The sequence below is a fragment of the Trematomus bernacchii genome, unplaced genomic scaffold (assembly GCF_902827165.1).
Source record: "Trematomus bernacchii unplaced genomic scaffold, fTreBer1.1, whole genome shotgun sequence".
Taxonomy (NCBI): domain Eukaryota; kingdom Metazoa; phylum Chordata; class Actinopteri; order Perciformes; family Nototheniidae; genus Trematomus; species Trematomus bernacchii.
Genome location: NW_022987876.1, coordinates 407783 through 427113, shown reverse-complemented (window position 1 = coordinate 427113; position 19331 = coordinate 407783). Strand labels below are relative to the sequence as shown.

General features: G+C 40.5%; 2 protein-coding genes, 1 long non-coding RNA gene and 1 pseudogene across 3 annotated transcripts; 2 read left to right on the top strand and 2 right to left on the bottom strand.

Annotated features, from left to right (window-relative positions):
- The first annotated feature begins 4969 nt into the window (after nucleotides 1-4969).
- LOC117469496 (olfactory receptor 146-like) lies at nucleotides 4970-5923 on the top strand. The gene has a single exon (XM_034113920.1). The coding sequence runs from the start codon at nucleotides 4982-4984 to the stop codon at nucleotides 5921-5923; it is 942 nt and encodes a 313-aa protein (XP_033969811.1). The 5' UTR covers nucleotides 4970-4981.
- Nucleotides 5924-7992: 2069 nt separating this feature from the next.
- LOC117469504 lies at nucleotides 7993-9965 on the bottom strand (annotated as a pseudogene).
- A 1510-nt stretch (nucleotides 9966-11475) lies between these two features.
- On the bottom strand, nucleotides 11476-12423 carry LOC117469497 (olfactory receptor 146-like). The gene has a single exon (XM_034113921.1). The coding sequence runs from the start codon at nucleotides 12418-12420 to the stop codon at nucleotides 11476-11478; it is 945 nt and encodes a 314-aa protein (XP_033969812.1). The 5' UTR covers nucleotides 12421-12423.
- A 5770-nt stretch (nucleotides 12424-18193) lies between these two features.
- On the top strand, nucleotides 18194-18682 carry LOC117469498. The gene is made up of 2 exons (XR_004554599.1): nucleotides 18194-18429; nucleotides 18651-18682. It is a non-coding gene; the product is annotated as an uncharacterized LOC117469498 (long non-coding RNA).
- Nucleotides 18683-19331: the final 649 nt, after the last annotated feature.

Genomic DNA, 19331 nt, shown 5'->3' with positions numbered 1-19331 from the left:
CTGTAATGGAATATGTATGCAAGAAGAATAAGAACATACCATGTGGTCCAGCTGGAGTCTCATCTGCCTCCTGATCCCTGCCTCTGTCCCTCTTTCTGACACTTCATCTTCATTCCTCACATACATTTCTTCTTCTTCACTAATGTCTTCATCTCCTCCTCTTCTTCCTGCTCTGACCCTCCTGGTCTCTTCAGTGAACTCTCTTTTCCTTTTCCTCTTTCTGTTCATCCTGATCACTTCTCAGATATGTCTTTTTGTTGTTGAATCACTCCAGCTACTCTGGCCTGCAAGAGTCTACTTGTGAAAAGCACTGGTACAAATGCTTGTATAACTTTACACGTTAGGGCCATGTAGCTAATAAGTAGCATATAATAAATATAACATCAGAAAGTATTTATAAAACGCACACAGGCAGCTGTGTTCAGACCCAGTTTGACGGTAAAGGATGTATCCTGGTTTAATTTATCTGGCCTCATTGCTGTGATGTGTAATTTACGTGGATTTAATAGTACCGCATAGTTTAGCAAATAAAGTGATCTAGCGCTGTCTGTGTAGTATTTTGTACGTGACGCCCCAAACAGCGACCGTCTGTTAAATGCTATCGATTCAAACGGCAGCGTTTTATTAGGGCCCGAGCACGGAGCGCTAGGACCCAACGGCGTCCTAGCACGAAGTGCGAGGAACCTATTGTTTTCCTACGTATTCTTATTATTTTTCTGCTGGCGTTTCCTGTTTTTGAGGGCAACTTCAAAAGTTGTATAATTTTGCACGGATTCCAGAATCGGTGAAAACTACAATATTCTGGAGTCAATGAGTTCAAATTGTCCAACATGCTCTCTAGCGCCACCTATGGCCATTTCCATTTTTGTAAAGATGTACAAAGTCGCACCGTAACTCCAAATGACCTGAAATTTTGCACACTTATTCGGGTGGACCTGCTTTAAATATATATATCTCATTTTTTTAATTAGCATAATTTCAAAAACAGTTAAATATTCACTTAAATTTCAATTTTTTGTTTTTCAACACCAAACTTAGTATACAGCATCGTTGGAGGGTCAGACACATTACCGTAGAAAATGAGCATGTTAACACGATAAATATTGCCGCCATGAATCAAAACGTACGGGCTTAGATAGAAATGCTCATAACTCATCAACAATGTATCCAAAAAACACACATTTTGGTGGTAAGGTTTATTCTGTATTGGGGAATAGGCACAAAAAGTAATTTTCTTTTTGGACTATAGGGGTGCCAAAAACATGACAAATGTATAACTCAAGAACTGATGGACGAAATAATTTTTTTATTTTTTAGACATACTCTGGGGGTGAGTATGAACTTATATTTAAAGTGTTGACAAATGTGGGCGTGGCCTGTACTTTTTATTTTATGACGATGTGCTAAAATGTGCTTCGGAACGCAAAACTTGGGACACACGTCAAAGCCCACAACCTTTTCGAGAATGTAAAAATAAACGTAATTTTTCAAAAAAACTGCTCACTAGCGCCCCCTATTGTGTGGTAGTCACATATAGTTTCTCAGAACTTCACCAATTTTGGCACATACATTCCTCATGGAATTGCGGACATATTACTAATTTGCTTCCATTAGCCCCGCCCTCGAGAAAGTCGGCCATTTTCAAAAATGTGCGTTTTTCATGCAATTTAAGCACATTCTTGCGAACTCCTAGAGGAATGATCGGAGAAATTCCAGTCCAGGACAAGTTCAGTCCCTATCCAATATGATACTTAATTGCGGAGCACATCTTTGAAAAATCACTCGTGGAGGTCGTAAGCTAACAGCGAAAACTCAATTTTTTTACCATTTACATGTCGCAAATTACTCCAAACTACTCGGATATAGTTTTGCCGATATTCACGAAACGCTGTATCCACATTGCTATTATGATTGCACACATATTTTAAATTGCTTTTGATTAGCCCCGCCCCCCAGAAAGTTGGCTATTTCGAAAAATGTGCGTTTTTCATGCATTTTAAGCACATTTTTGCTAATTCGTCATAGGGAAATGATCGAAAAAATTCCAATCCAGGACAATTTAAGCGAATATCCAAAGTGATGCCAAGGAATAGTCGATCGCTTGAACATGGAGCTCGTAAGCTAATGGAGAATGTACAATTTTTGACCAATTATATGTCAGATAAGCTACCGAGACCTGCCTATCTGCCTGGCACATCAACTCTCACACAGACACACAAACAGACACACAAACACACACACACACACACAACCATACCTACACATTGTACAAGAAACACAAACAGCTCCTAAAGCATATAATAAATATCAGGCTACAGCCCTTGTATATTTTATTATGTGAAGCACTACAGTATATGGTTTCATGAAAAATATCTACTGTTTATTTGTAGATATCTCCTAAAGCCTACAAATAAAGTGTGAAATGTAGGCCTGTTACATATATTATTGAGCGATATATATTATACACACTGTTCTGCTTTCTGCACTGACCTCAGCAGCTGTTCTCACTGTAAACATCGCGTCACAATGAAAGCAGTTGTATTAAACAAATAAATAGCCTAACATCCAGGGGAGATGTGATTAGTGAGTAAACAAACGGTAAAGGGCAGAAAGTCTGATGCACATTTGATCATCTTAAATAACTTATAATCACAACGGGAACAGTTTGCAGAGCTATGCTTCGTTGACATAACTCCAGCCATGCGTCACGCCTCTTTTAAACATCACTGTTGGCTGAAATCCACTCCGGAGAATACATCAGTGTACCCTCGGTTATAGCTCCTCCAGAGAGACTCCTCTCTCCTCTCTCCTCTAAATCAGTGTATCCTCGGTTACGGCTCCTCCAGACAGCCTCCTCGATAATCGATCCTCGGCGAGCTTTTAGAGAAATTTGTTTTCCTTCGACACGTCGCGCCGACATCCGTTTCCGGGTCGCTGCCGGAGGACCTGGGAGTCTGGGACGCGAAAATTATAGAACTGACAAACGGCTCATTTCTGAGGACTCACGCACGTCTGCTAGACGCCGGGACGACCGGCTGCCCTCCCCGACAGGCGCACGGACGCGAGGGCCCGCTCATCACTGCGCGCACTTCTGCGACCGCAGTTTTAATTAATATTTAGTTTCAAGCTCTCGTCTTTAGTAAAAACAAAACTAGTGGAAGGGGAAATGCTCCCAGGGGAAGCTGATCCACCTTCAGGTGCTGGGACAGCTCGCTCCCTCTCTGCAGCGGTGTGAGCCGCGGTCTGTGAACGCCGCTCCGCAGTTTAATGCAGGGCCGTAGCTACGTTTTTAACGGGCCTAAGATGATATTTAAAATGATTCACTTTTAATTAATGAACTGCTTGTTTCATTGCTTGAGAAGCTTGTGGACATAGTGTAGGTTTGTTTCTACAAGTACAGTTTTATGGACACAAAAGTTAGGGGGGCAGCTGGGGGGGCAAGGCTCTACAGTGGGGGGGCAGCTGCCCACCCTTGCCCCCCCGTAGATCCGCCCCTGTCCTAAGGTATCTAAGGCCCTAGCCACACGGTGACGAAACGGGTCGTATCCGCTACAGTTCTCTATCTTGTAGACGGTTCGGCCACATGAGGCCGACAGGGAAACGCGGATAACGATAACGGGTCCCAAGGTGGGTAGATCTGCGGACGCAACCCTCTGGGGGGCCAAACGGCTCCGTGATTACGCCCTATACGATCATTTCCTGATAACGAAGATACTGACGGGCTGTCAGGAGAGGGGGAGGAAAAGAGAGGCTCCGTGTATTATTCTTATATTATTATATAGAGTCGTTATTCTTTTGTTTTAAAGCTAAATAAATAACAAAGAAGACCTTTGACCGGCATTTTTATAATTTTGTCGGGAAGATTTAAACTTTAACGGACATGTTGACCGGCGGAAACTCAGCCGCACGGTTCCCTCGTCCATTGGAATAGGTGGAGAGGTGGGTGTTTTTCATCTGCTGGTGGACTACCGGGGAGATTTACATCAGGAGCACACGCTTGCCTCGGGGAGGGAGAAAAAGAGAAACAGCCAGAGCCCTGCCTCTCCCCACCTCTGCTGCTAAATCCACCGCGGAGAATAAACAGAAGGGCAACCATGGCAACCATGCTCGGGAAGTCTTCTTCGTTGCTTTTGGTGTATTTTGTGGTGGAAGTACAGCGCCACTTACAGGCCCGGCATATGTACTACAGCGTCTCCAGCGGGTCAAGCGGTCTCGTGTGGAAGGACACGTTTCTGGTGCCTATTGCGTGTGGATGGAAGACTTTTTTGATATCGAATTCGGTTCGTTTTCGTTTCCGTGTAGGGCCTAAGGGTCTTGTTCTCGAGTGAGAAAACCGTTGTGACGAAGCCTGAAGGCCAAGCTCTCAGTCTACCAGTCCATTTTCGTTCCTGCCCTCACCTTTGGTCGTGAAGAATGGGTCATGAGCGAGAGAACAAGATTGTGGATACAAGTGGGCGAAATGCCTTTCTAGACTCTACCCCTACATGGCCAAACGGAGATAGTTCTTGCAACTAGTAACTAAGAATGTATTTTTCTAGGCCCTGTTACCTCCAACAACCATGTTCTCAAGTTTAAAAATGTTTACAAAGTCTCAGTTTCGCACACTTAAGAACAAAACAACATATTATCCAAGTAAAAGCATTCTGAGTGTCTGGATATACTGGGTCTGGTTTATAGCGTGCAGGAGGTACATTATAATATATAACTACCCTGATGTCAGCTTGATCCCTTGAGGTTACATCACCCACAATATGACTACAGAACTTCTCTTTAAAAGTTGAGTCAGAGGTTGTAGTCTTCTGTCAGAAGAAGGGTTGCTGTTTGGTGACTACAGGCAAGGGGAAATAAATTAAAGGTCATATAATGCTTTTAAGTTTCTCCCGGATTTACATTTGAAATGGTCTGACTTGTATTGAATAGATCTAATAACTATTGTGACTTATCAGTATCCCCCTTTTTTGTGTTTTCTTTCTTCAAGTTGATGGAAAACTACACTTTCAACAGCTTCACCCTCCAGCTGGAGGGGTTAAAAGTCACAGAAACGTCAATGTACCCTGTATTTTTCTTTTTCTTTTTTTTATACGTTATTATTATATTGGTGAATATTGGCATTGTAATTCTGATTTTCATTGACAAAAACCTTCAGCACACCATGTATCTACTTTTCTGTAACCTGCCCTTCAATGATATTCTTGGAAACTCTATCATGGTTCCTCGTTTGCTCATAGATATACTGAGGCCTCCCTCTGTGCGCCTTATCAGTTATCCAGAGTGTGTGGTGCAAGCATTTTCCACACATATGTATGGTACCACTGCTCACACAGTGCTCATGATTATGGCTTTTGACAGATATGTGGCAATCTGTTATCCTCTGCGCTATGCTGCTATAATGACAAACAAGATGGTGATTAAGCTGACAGTTTCTGCCTGGGGAGTAGCCTTGGTTTTGGTCGGGATTCTGCTCGGTCTGACAATACGCCTGAACCGATGTGGGACTTTGATCACAAATCCTTTTTGTGACAATGCCTCTCTGTTCAAACTGTCCTGTGAGAGTGTGTTCATTAATAATGTCTATGGCCTCACGTTCACTGTAGTGCTCTTGACATCTTCAATCGGCAGTATTGTTATCACCTATAGTAAGATTACAGTTGTCTGTCTGATGAATAAAAACAAGTCTTTGAACAGTAAAGCCCTGAAGACCTGCGGCACTCATCTTTCTGTATATCTAATTATGTTACTGAGTGGAATGCTTGTTATCCTCCTGCATCGCTTCCCTCAGTACTCAGACTACAGAAAACTTGCTGCCATTTTATTCCATATCATCCCCGGCAGCCTGAACCCTATTATTTATGGCATTCAGTCGAAAGAGATACGAAAATTCCTGTCACAATTATTTCAGCATAAGGTTTTGCCATCATTTTAATTCCAATACAAATGAACAGAACCAAACTAAATATAAATGCATTTATATAAGAAGCAGTGTGCTTGTCTGTGTTTGTTTTTAAGCATATACATTGGCCACACCTAACTTAACGTTATTGTGATAAAATGAATAGTTAATCAAACTGTGTTTAATATTTAGTTTACTTGTAGAAAACAATGAAACTATAATTTGTGATTTTTCTCTTTTTATTTGAGTAATGCTTTAACTTATGGTCATTTTTGAACATATAATATACTTTATCAAGTAGTTGGTAATTATTACGAAATGATGTGTTAACCTCATGGAATTGTATTTTAAACATCTATAACAATATTTGGATGGCTTTTATAAAGATGCAACTTGTAATGGTTATAATATCGTAAATGGTTAATTATATTCGCTAAAACATCAAGACTGACCAAACATTATTAATTGTTAATAAATAGTTTCTGGTCCACCAATGTATGTTATGTTAAATTATGTTTTAGAAATTATTTGGTACTAATACTTAATATTGTATACAAAAATGTGTACTGTGACAGCTGCTCACATTTGTGATAACCTATTATCAGGTATGATAAAATACAATTTGTGTTTCATATTACACAAACTAATGATGAAAAAACATGAATTATGAATAATATGTAAATGGTATATATTGTCATTCATCAAGAAATAATGATTATCGATTCAAGTAATTTACTATCAATTCAACATTTTAAATAATGGTTATTTTAAATGGTCACGCCTGTTATGCTTCTGTAATCTGTTTTTCTATTTGTTTAGAAGCAAAATAATTAAAAAAAAATGTGTGCTTTTATACAATTATTTGTTTGTTGTTTGTAATTATTACAATGGTGAACTTTGCTGCATTATTTTGTTCTGAATCTCTGTTCATGGTACGTCTTTTCCTGCTACTGGTCATTGTCAAAAAATACTGGTTGTGATGAAGTTATGTAGAACTTAATCCGTAACCAACAGAAGACAATCCATAAATATTTTCCTTTCTACTAAACGTGTATTTTTTACATTTGTTTTGTGTGACGCCATTTCCACAAATTGGAGTTGGGGTTAGATTGGTTTGTTGAGGCAGGGGCCCTTGTTATTAATCATCATTGTGATTCCCAGGCCGAACCACCCCCTCGTTCATATTAGCTTCAAATATAACAATGGTGTTGTAACCACCATAAGGAGCAATAATAACGTAAGGAAATATGAATAGTCTTTTTAATATTTACATTAAATTGGAATTCGTATACATCTTTTAAACTTACAATATTCACAGAAGTTTAAAACAAATATCCAAACCTTTACATGACTTTTCAAAGTACAATTTAATTACTATTTCCTTGCATTCTAGCAGCAGGAAAGTGAAAGCTACTACATAGGCACTACATTTGTACATTTGCAACTTTATAATAGCCATCCAAATCACCTTTAGAGGCAGTTTAGAAATCAATAACTAACTTATTATCATGAGAACAGATTGTTTCAAACCTGTTGTCCACTTATGTGTCTAATTGTTGATATAAAAACAATTCTGAAGGTTATTTTGGATGGCGATCATATATTCAAAATGAATTGTTATAATAAATTGTTAAACAGTTAGTTGCTTATACATCCATGAACATTATTAAGACTGAGTCTTTGGTAAAAGGTTATTATACATATTAAAGCATCCAAAAACTTTTTTTATTTGAAAGTTAATACTTTGTAAATGTTTATAAAGTTACAGATTTTATTTCCATCCATCCAATTAGTTTGATAGATATCTACGAATCATTTGGCAAACATTGACAACTACTTGATATAGTATATAAACTTGAAGCAGTGCACAACAAAAAACCTTTCAAGACATTTAGAGAACATTACAAAGGTTAATTACTTCTTATCATTAGGTTAATAAATATAGTTTCATTAACTTTTTTTTTCAATAAATTGAGGGGTGATGTAAATATTCTTTTATCATTTGAGTACTAATTTAACCGATCCAATAATATGCATAAAAAACTAACAAATACAGGCATATTTCTGCTTATGTATATATTATGTAATCATTTGAATTAACATTACAACGATGGCAACACTCTTTTATACAGAAACATTTGTGAGAGAAATGTTCGTATCTCTTTCGACTGAACCCCATAAATAACAGGGTCCAGGCTGCCAGGGATGATATGGAATAAAATGGCAGCAAGTTTTCTGTAGTCTGAGTACTGAGGGAAGCGATATCATAATTAGATATACAGAAAGATGAGTGCTGCAGGTTTTCAGGGCTTTACTGTTCAAAGACTTGTTTTTATTCATCAGACAGACCACAGTAATCTAAAGGCCGCTACACACCCACCTGAGACCAAAGAACGCGTACCGAAGGCGTCCCGACTTTTACGTCAGCTTCGTCGCCTGCGTCGGCTGCGTCGGCTACGCCGCCCGCCTACGAACACACCGCAAATACTTCAGTCGACGAGTGGCAATAACTGTCCTTACCAGCAGGCAGCGGTAGAGTGTATTCGTCATTCAAAAGAGGCAACAGCCGGAAGACAGACTGCCTTTTATACACCAAGAGAAGAAGAACAGACTGAGTGATATAAACAAACAAACACAGCGTCTGGTTTCCCTTTTCACTCTCTCTCGTCGATCGAAAACATGTATCGTACGGTACTGGCGTTATCAGCAATTGGATTGTTGCTTGCGGCTGCAGAGAATAAGAAGCGGAAGCGAAAAATCAGGAGAAACCGCACTAAATGGGTGAGAACATGGATACTACAGCAAGAAGCTCAGGGGGCTTTCCCGAACCTGTGTCGAGAGCTGGAGTTAAATGAAATCTCAGAGGGATGATCTATGCCAATATTTTAGCGGTGTCGGTGCAGTGCCTTTTCAGTGGGATAAGATATAGCAAATATGTCTAAAGAACTGTACAATGTCAACAATCAACTACAATACGATAAAAATAGTGTGTAATACAATAAAAAAAAGAGTTTGCCAAATATGTCTAATGCTGTGTTATCAATGGCTGTAGTATCAAGGTACGAAATAAAGTTTTGTATTGCCTATCCTGCTATTTGTGTTTATTCTTTTAATCACACAGCGTTAATAAATACAAAAAAATGTGCCTACATAACTGCCAGTAGCAGCCGCACATTATTATTGGTTTAACTACTAACAGTATATTTTTATACATTTTAAAATGACCATCTTGAACAGCTACAACGTTAAAATACTTCTAGGCAGATTCTGGAGGATAATGGGAGAAAGAATAGAGGGGCAGACAGAAACACTATCTGAATAATGGTCCGGACTTTCCCGACGCCTCCCGCGGCCGATTCAACATGTTGAATCGGCCGCGGGAGGCGTCCGGAGGTGTGAAAAGGTGCCGTAAAGAGACGACGGTGCGGGACACACAAACCTGAGTAGGGCGCCGCGAATGCCCGACTGCCTCTGACGGCCTCTGATGGCCTCTGACTCCCAAAATCGGACTGGTGTGTCCGGGCCTTTACTGTAGGTGATAACCATGCAGCCGATTGAAACTGTGAATAGAACTACAGTGAACGTGAGGCCATAGACATTATTAATGAACACACTCTCACAGGATAGTTTGAACAGGGAGGCATTGTCACAAAAAGGATTTGTGATCATAGTCCTACATTGGTTCAGTCGTATGGTCAGACCGAGCAGAATCCCGACCAAAACCAAGGCCACTCCCCAGGAAGAAACTGTCAGCTTGATCACCATCTTGTTGGTCATTATGGCTGAACAGCGCAGGGGATTGCAGATTGCCACATATCTGTCAAAAGCCATAATTATCAGCACTGTGTGAGAGGTGGTACCAAACATATGTGTGGAAAATGCTTGCACCACACACTCTGGATAACTGATGATGCGTTCAGAGGGAGCCGGAAATATCATTAAAAGGCAGGTTGCAAAAAAGTAGATACATGGGCTGGTGAAGGTTTTTGTCAATGAAAATCGGAATTACAATGCCAATGTTAACCAACATAATAAACAGGTAAGAAAAAAAGAAAAAGAAAAATAGATGGTACATTGACGTTTCCGTGACTTTTAAATAGTTTTCCATCAACCTGAAGAATGAAACACAAATGAAGGGGATGCTGATATGTCACAGAAGTAAGAAAAAGATCTTACCAGAAAAATATATGTTTCCTAAAATGTAAACCACAATTACATTTAAAATAATTCAATATTACCTTCAATTTCTCTTTCTGTGCCTGAAGTAACCACACAGTCTTCTGACCGACTTCAACCTCTGTCTCAACTTTTAAAAAGATGTACTGTAGTCATAGCGTGGGTGACGTAATAGTGGGTCATCAAGCAGGTAACGATTGGCTACCTATCTTGTGAGAATTCTTCTGATCTGATGTTTGAGTTCATCAAAGAAAACAGCTCAACCTATGACCCTTGCACTCCACTGCCCCAAAGACTTGTGACCCATTGTTGGTCCCTGAGGTAACATGTTTTTTTTAAGAACTCCCTATTTGCTCATTCCAAGAACTATCTCCATTTGGCCGTCTACAGGTTATGTCGGTCATGTTGGGGACTTACCTTAGTGGCAGCTCGCACAGGGCACTCTCTTGGTTGTACAAAAGTATAGAACAATCTCCTTTGCACACGGTGTATTTATTCAAAGTTAAGTGTATTTCATTTTGCATGAGAAACAAACAACATAACACTTCCCACAATATTAAAGATGTGACAGTATCTATTGGAACAATTTATGTTTTTCTTACTTTTACGTTTTGGGATTTAAAATGTTTTGTTCATAAATCTTGGCTGATAACAATCACATTCTGATCACATAAACTATCCCATAAAAGTGTATTAGTACACACATTAAAACGTTTATACTATATTAAGAATCTATAAATATGACATAGATGGAGAAACAGATTATTGAGCATTAACAAGTATTATCTATCCGTCTACATTATGTTTATCGATGCATTAGCAAGTATTTATTAACAATTTAACGAGGTAATATAAGCTTCAGTTGCAACTTCATAATAGCCATCCAAATCATCTTTATAGGCAGTTCAAAATGATTTGGATGACCATCATTAAGTTACAAATGATGGTGATAATTCGTTGTTAAACAGTTAGTTGCTAAAGCATCCATAAACAATATTCAGACGGAGTCAATACTTTGGTAAATGGTTATTAAATACATTTTAAAGCATCAGAAAACATCATTTAGATTGAAAGTGAATTGTTTAATAAGTGAGACTTCTATAGACAAATCATTTGGTAAAAATAAACAACTATTTGATAAAGTACATAAACGTTATAGTGATCCCAACAAAAAACCTGTAAAGACATTTAGAAAACATTTTCAAGTTTCATTACATCATTAAGATAATAAATAAGGTTGACTTAACTATTAGCATTACATTGTGGGGTCAAAGACATGTTGCTATTTAAAAGGTCAGGAATCTATTCACAACGTAGTACTTATTAGACCTTGCATTTAACATGCATACAACAAACACATACAAGCATATTCCATCTTATATTTATATTCTTGGTTATTTGTATTGACATTAGAATGACGGTAAAACCTTTTTACGCTGAAACATATGTGAAACAAATGTTCGTATCTCTTTCGACTGAACCCCATAAATAATAGGGTTCAGGCTGCCGGGGATGATATGGAATAAAATGGCAGCTAGTTTTCTGTAGTCTGAGTACTGAGGGAAGCGATGCAGGAGGATAACAAGCATTCCACTCAATAACATAATTAGATATACAAAGAGATGAGTGCTGCAGGTCTTCAGGGCTTTACTGTTCAAAGACTTGTTTTTATTCATCAGACAGACCACAGTGATCTTGGTGTAGGTGATAACCATGCTGCCGATTGAAACTGTGAACAGAACTACAGTGAACGTGAGGCCATAGACATTATTAATGAACACACTCTCACAGGACAGTTTGAACAGTGCAGCATTGTCACAGTAAGGATTTGTGATCATAGCCCTGCATCGGTTCAGGCGTATGGTCAGACCGAGCAGAATCCCGACCAAAACCAAGGCTACTCCCCAGGCAGAAACTGTCAGCTTGATCACCATCTTGTTTGTCATTATGGCAGAATAACGCAGTGGATTACAGATGGCCACATATCTGTCAATAGCCATTATAATGAGTACAGTGTGAGCGGTGGTACCAAACATATGTGTAGTAAAAGCTTGCACCACGCATTCTGGATAACTGATAATGCGTTCAGAGGGAGGCCGCAGGGTATCTGAAAGCAAACGAGGAACCAAGATAGAGTTTCCAAGAATATCATTCAGAGGCAGGTTGCAGAAAAGGAGATACATGGGCTGGTGAAGGTTCTTATCAATTAAAACTAGGATTATAATTCCAACATTAGCTAACATAATAAAAAGGTACGAACAAAAGAAAAAGAAAAATACAGGGTAAAGGGACATTTTCGTGACCTTTAAGCCCTCCAGTTGGATGTAAAAGCTGTTGTAAGTGTAGTTTTCCATCAACCTGAATCAAAAAACACAAATGGGGCATGCTGATTAGTCACAAAAGTCATTTTAACACAAGGTATACATTTCTGCAAATCTAAACCGAGGATACATTGAAAATATTTCAATGATTTGATCATCAAAAGCAGGTCAGTAATACCTTAAATGTCTCTTTCCGTGCCTGTTGTAGACTGCTTCTCACCAGCCAGTCTTCAGAAATGTGTCTCAATTTTAAAAGAGATGTACTGTCCTCCTGGGTGACGTAACGTCAACTCATCAAACTGGTAGCGATAGCAATCCCTGCCTAACTAATGGGTTTGACAGGGCTTGTTGTTGAGTTATTATTAGAGATTTTATTAGAGTATTATAATAGAATACCTGGCATTTTCCCGCCTTGATTTGATTAATTTCATTGTTAAAAAAGGTTTCATTGATATTAATGGTCACCCTTCGAGGTCAATGCCTAAACTTAACCTTGTGAGGTCAGTGCCCAATCTTAACGGTAGGAGGTCAATGACTCACCTTCACAATTCAAGGTCAGTGTCCAAACTCAACCGTATGAAGTCGATCTGTTATCTGATTGGTTGCACGTCCAATGGTCAGCGTTAACAAGACACTTGATGCTTTTCATGTGAAAGCAAACTAATGGCGCGTTTCCACTACAGCGCGGAGCACGGTTTAAGAGGGCTGTGACGTCAGCGGCCCGTCTTTGGTTGCGTTTCCACTTGGCCTAGTACCGGCCGGCGGGTCCTAATTCACAGTTTTTCTGGCCTCATAAAATCATGGGTCTAGGGCCAGAGACAACGAGGCTGAGTCGGGCTGAGTATGCTAAACTAGAGAGAGCATCGCTGGCAAGGGGGCTACAACTACAACAAGATGGACATATTTGACCGTGATTTAATTGTAATACACGTTTCAAAATGATGCCGAAGTAACAACATACTGATACCGGTTAGTAAAAACCATGAATTAATGCTTTGTCAAGTCTGCAGACAGACGGCAGGGGAAAAACCTTTTAAAATGCGTGTTTTCTAAATGGAGATTGGCTAAGCTAACGCAGTATATGCTCCGACCGTCCACACTCACAACAACGGCCTATACAGACATAAATAAAGCAGCGACTGTATTCGCCATGACACAGGCAGTCTGTGGTTTGTACTTGTCTAGTTTCTGAACATATATGAGGAGCTGTGAGCTCTGAGTGCTAACAACTAACGGCTGTGTTGTTTTTCTGGGGTTCTCATTGAAGATGACGTCACGGCTCCGCCTACACTGCGTTACTATAGATACTACCCCAGTTCCTAAACTGTAATGGAAATGCGCCATAAAGTGAGCCAGTCCTAACGAGGCCTAGCCATACCGAGTGGGGCCGAGCGAGGCCGTGTAGTGGAAACGCGCCATAACTGTGTGAGGTCAATGCCTAGCCTTAACCTAACGCAGTCATTGTCTAACCTTAACCATGAAGTTCATGCTTAACCTTAACTTTAGCCTGTTAAGCCCGAGAGACCCCGGTACCGGGGTACTGACGCAACATCTTGCAGGAAACAGTGTCTGAGGGCATGTTAATTTAATAAAACTATGAATGTTTTATATCCATGTAACGGGAAGAAACTCATCTAACTGATCATTTCTTTTGTTTTTCAAAAGAAAACCCACAATGCTAACACTGAGCCTCTGAATTAGCAATGAGCGAAAAATGCTAACACCTTACTGCACCGAAAATCACTCACAAAACCTTATTATTTATCTTTTCACCAGATCCAACACATCGATTCACATCGTGAGGTGACACAGAATCGATTGACACTGACATTACCACTGAATTATACGTATTTGCGACGTTATAAGCAAAAACGGACATCAAAACAGGTGACGCTAGGTAGCTAAAAATGCTAACATTTTTACCTTGGCTCTGTAGTCTCTCCAAAGTGGTCTTCAATGGCATTAAAACGATAAAAACGCTGCTGAAGTTAATCCATAGGTTAATCTAATGTGTCTGTGTCCCTTTGAAATTATTTCTGATAATCCATAAGCATTAAAACTGCTTTTCCGTTTCCAGATGTCAAAGCTAGAGATAGGTCCACTCTGATGCAAAATGACATGCGCGAAGCCCCCACATTTTCTCTTCACAACATGTGTGTGTGGGGGACTCCCCCTTCGATTCTATTGGCTCTAACGGTCAGAAAGAGATGTCAACCATCAAAATTGAGCAAGGGGGGCCAGAGATATGGAAAATCCACCCAAATGACCCCAGAAGTGGTTTCTTTTTGCTAAATTTCTTTAAAAAGGTAAAATGTCACTTGTTTTGCATCAATCTTGATACAGTGTACTTATTATATGTTGTACTTTGGATTCCTAAAGCTTTTAGTCTACTAACCCATCATCCAAGGGTGGTTTTCACTATAAGTAAAAAATCATTTTGGACGGACACTATAATTTACAGTTTTTTACTATGTAAAATCTGAATTTTCTTTAAAATAAAAAACATCTATATTGATTCTGACTTTTCTACATCCAACTCACAGGTTTATCAGTACTTTGAGAAAAAAGATTATTAATTTAACCCTTTTAGAAGGGAAGATATGGTCATTTGTTCTGGGAATGTCATTTTCGAGCCTGAGACCTGAAAAACAGGCTCAGGGCTTAACAGGTTAAAAGGTCAATGCCTAACCCTAACTGTGCTATGTCAATGTCTAGCGTTAACAATTTCAAAGTCAATGCCCAACAGTATTCATTTAATTGATAATCTTAACTACAAGGGTGAATGCCTAATCCTAAATGTTTCAAGCTCAATGCTTAACCTGAACCTAATTAGGGTCTGAGACCAGTGGTCGGCATGTTTGACCCCCTGAATATATATGAAAACTCACAAAATGTTGTACACTCATCAGGACTGGTGAAAATTGCGATGTATATATGGTTCCGGAAATTAGCGTAAACATTTTTGGAAGCCACGCCCACTTCCGTTTTTAACATAAACTCCCCCTACTTTCACGTAAATGAACAAAACTTTGCAGGTACATCTAAACTGCGGAGACGAACCAAAAAGCCTCTTGCAAGTGTATAAAACAACGTACAGGAAATCGACCATTTTGAATTTGGCGTTGGAAAAACTTGATTTATCGAGTTTTTTGCCCTCCGTACTTTAGAGATCTCCTAGGGATTTTATCCGATTGACTCCCAATTAGGTAGGTAGCGTCTCGAGACCTGGGGGATAAAAAGTTATCAGGAAACGTAACTTTTTACAGCACAGCGTTGTCTTGATGCATCGCCCATTTTCACGTTCGCTCGATGCTAGGCAATCCCTCGCCACAGAACACGATGATGTCCTAACTCCAACTGACATGGTCATAACGCCGCCAAATTTCACATGACGGTTAACACTGCTGCCCTGAACAGCTCTGGATCAAATCTGAGGTTTCATAATGTGGCGTTACCGTGGCAACGTATCCCTCGCCATAAAACACGATGTCGCTGTAACTCCAATGGACATGGTGTATATCACCGGTCCATGCCTCAACAGCTCTACGCCAAATCCGAGATCTCACCATATGCAGTTTCCATGGCAACGCATCCCTCACCAAAAAACACGATGTTGTCGTAAGTCATAGGAAAATTGGCCAAATGGCACCAGGCTTCAGATGATGGTTAACACTCTGGCCCTCAACATTTCTATATGACAATTCTGAGATTCGCTAAAACTCTGTTGCCATGATAACACATTACTCGCCATGAAACACGATAACGCTGTAACTCCTATGAAAATGTTCAAAAAGTGCTCAAACTTCACCTCTGTGCTAACAGTCCAGCCGTGAAGACATCTAATTTTCATTTTTGAGATTTCACAAATGCCGTTGCCATGGAAACACAATGCTCGCCATGAAACACGGTTCTTATAACTTCAGTCGAAATGCTTCAAACGGCCGGAAACGTCTCATGTTATATAATGATGCAGCCCTCAAGACATTTAAGAGTATTATGGGGTGTAATCGTATGACATGCAGACAACAGCGGACCTACGCGGATCATCGAAGACCCATTCATCGCTGCTCGCAGCTTTCATTTAACTTAATTCTGTACGTTTCCATTATTCTGTTTTTTTTTTTTCATCCAACTTCAGAAAGTTGCTTATGTCTCCTGTTTTATTGGAGTAATAGGTAAGTCAGAGGATTGTAGGGTCAGTTCATGATGACTTTCGGCCACTGGTTATGAAATTGCTAAGGTCATCATAGAATACAGAGAGAGAAACTTAGTAGTAGTAGAACCTTTATTTAGCCAGGAAAATCAATTAAGAACAAATTCTTATTTTCAATGATGACCTGACAGGAGGCAAAAGGCTTCCTGAGGGGATGGGGGTTGGGAGGAAGAAAATAAAAAGACAGACTCCGGGCACGACAGAACCCAGGAGACAACACAATGACACAGAGCAGAGATGACAGGCATAGCAGTTAAACATATAACATCTCTAAAACAACACTGCTGTGGTTCAATCAGTCATTAAAATAATGTCATTTATATATATTGAGAATAGGATGGGTGCTAGGATAGAGCCTTGTGGTACTCCCTTAGAGATGGATAGGGGCTGTGTCATCAGATTGTCAGATTTTACACACTGGGTGCGCATGGACAGGTAGTTTTCAAACCAGGCTATCAATTGGTTAGTGACACCAATGCATCTAAGCTTTCCCAGAAGCAGTTGGTGATCTACAGTGTCGAAGGCTTTGGCAAGATCTATGAAAATGGCAGCACAGTATTGTCTGGAGTCAAGGGCATTGATGATATCATTTAGGACTTTAAGAGTCGCCATCTCACACCCATGACCTGCACGGAACCCAGACTGCATGTCAGATAGTATGTTGTAAGTCTTCAGAAACCATGTTAGCTGTTTGCAAACTAACTTTTCTAACACTTTCGCTATACAGGGTAGAATGGATATTGGATGATAGCAGTTGGGGTCAGCATGGTTTCCCCCTTTAAACAAAGGTTGCACTGAGGCTGCCTTCCAGGCAGAAGGTAGCACTGCTGTCTGTATGGACAGATTACAAAGGTGGGAGATAGCTTCTGCAATAATTGGGGCTGCAACTTTAAAAAAGAAGGGGTCTAGCCCATCAAGACCTGCAGGTTTGTTGAGGTCAAGTTTACTAAGGACCTCCAGCACATCGTTCTCACTAACTTCCTGCAGGCAGAAGCTGTGACATGGTGGGGGGCTTAGGCCCCGGCTCCACGGGAACGCATACGGCAAAACGCATAGGAGTAACGCAAACGCAAACGCAAAAAAGCTTCCGCCCACACGCAATATACACCGGATTGTGTCAAGCTACACGAGACAGCTCCGTTTACATCCAACCGCTGGAAAAGCTGCAGTACATATGCCGAACCTGTACGTGGCGCTGTAACTTCCTCCACAAAAAGCAGCGAGTATAAGATCCCCCCCGGATGTGTAAGGCACAAACAAACAAACAAACAAACAAACACACAAGGTAGAAGATGGCTGATATTTGTGCAAGAAAGGAGGTCTTTTCGTGGACTGATGATGAGGTAGAACTTCTACTTCGGATCACATTAGAGTACAAAACTTCATTAATCCAGGAGAATGTTGACTGGGAGTCCTGCAAGTTGAAGTATAGCGATATAGACAACTTATTTCAGGCGCAGTATCCGAGGACCGACACAGGGAAGGATTTCCCTCACAGCGTGGGGGCCATTACAAAGCCCCAGCTTGCCGCCAAGCTAAAACAAATCCGCATAAAGTACAGGCATGCGGTGGACACTAAGTGTCGGAGTGGCCAAGGACGTGTTGTGCACATGTTTTTTGAGCTGTGTGAAGAGGTCTGGGGTGGCTCGCCTGCAACGTGCTCCCTTAGCTCGGGCATCGAGACGGGGGACCTGGAAGAGTCGTCTTCCGGACCAAGCTCACCCCGGAGTTTGGAGCGTTCCAACGATTCGCCACCGCCAGAGTCGAGCGAATCCAGCGGAAGTCTGCCAGCTGCTGCAGTTGTACAGCATCGCAGGAATCTGCTCCAGGTATGTTCATGATTTCAAGCTTAACGGACTTGCTACATACTACGATACAGTACCTTCCACAGAAAAACTGAACACGTTTAAGCTTTGTAAAAGTAGAATGTATTGAGAGCTGTTGTATTTGTAAAAGTAGAAGCTATTGCACAACATGCCTTTGGTCTTATGTGATCTGGTGGCTATGGTCCTATTGTGTAATAATAAAAAAATGCTCTGGTTTATTCAAGGTGCAGCTGAACGGCCACAGAAGTGACCGCTTAAAAAAAAAACTTCCAGTTGACCATGCCGTGCAGGAAGACCTGAAACTAAAAAGGAGGATGGTGGAGCTGATGGAGCAAAATCAGAAAACATCCACCCGCAACGCAGAAAGCTTTGTTCTGATGAATGAAAATATTCGGGAGGGCTTTTCCCTGATGAGGGAATTCATGCATGCGCAACCCCACAGTAGCAGCGGTGGACAATTACCGGAACAGTCACCGTACCTGTATAGAAGGCCACAGCCTGCCTACACACCAAACCCCTCTGCACCACACCCCTCTGCACCACACCTGCACACGAGGACCCCTGACCCCCCACGGCAACCATCTCAGTATTCATACAGGCAGTCACTCTTTCAAGAGGACTGTTGAAGCACAGAGCTTCATTTTTTGTTGCACTTTATATATATATAAAGAAAGTCTGGAAGTGGGTGCAGCAAATTTAACTTTTTATTCCAGTGAATATTTTTTGTTGCCAGTCAAGGTGTTCTATTCCTTGTTGCACTGTGAACATGTGGACTGAAAGCATTTCACTTCTTTTTCCAGTGAATGTTTATCCTTATTTGTGTTGCCAGTCAAGGTGTTCTATTCCTTGTTGTACTGTGAACATGAGGACTGTTAAAGCACAGAGCTTCAGTTTTGGTTGCACTT

Excerpts from the sequence above, each read along its gene's own strand:
- LOC117469496 (XM_034113920.1), top strand. The coding sequence starts at position 4,982 with ATGGAAAACTACACTTTCAACAGCTTCACCCTCCAGCTGGAGGGGTTA.
- LOC117469497 (XM_034113921.1), bottom strand. The coding sequence starts at position 12,420 with ATGGAAAACTACACTTACAACAGCTTTTACATCCAACTGGAGGGCTTA.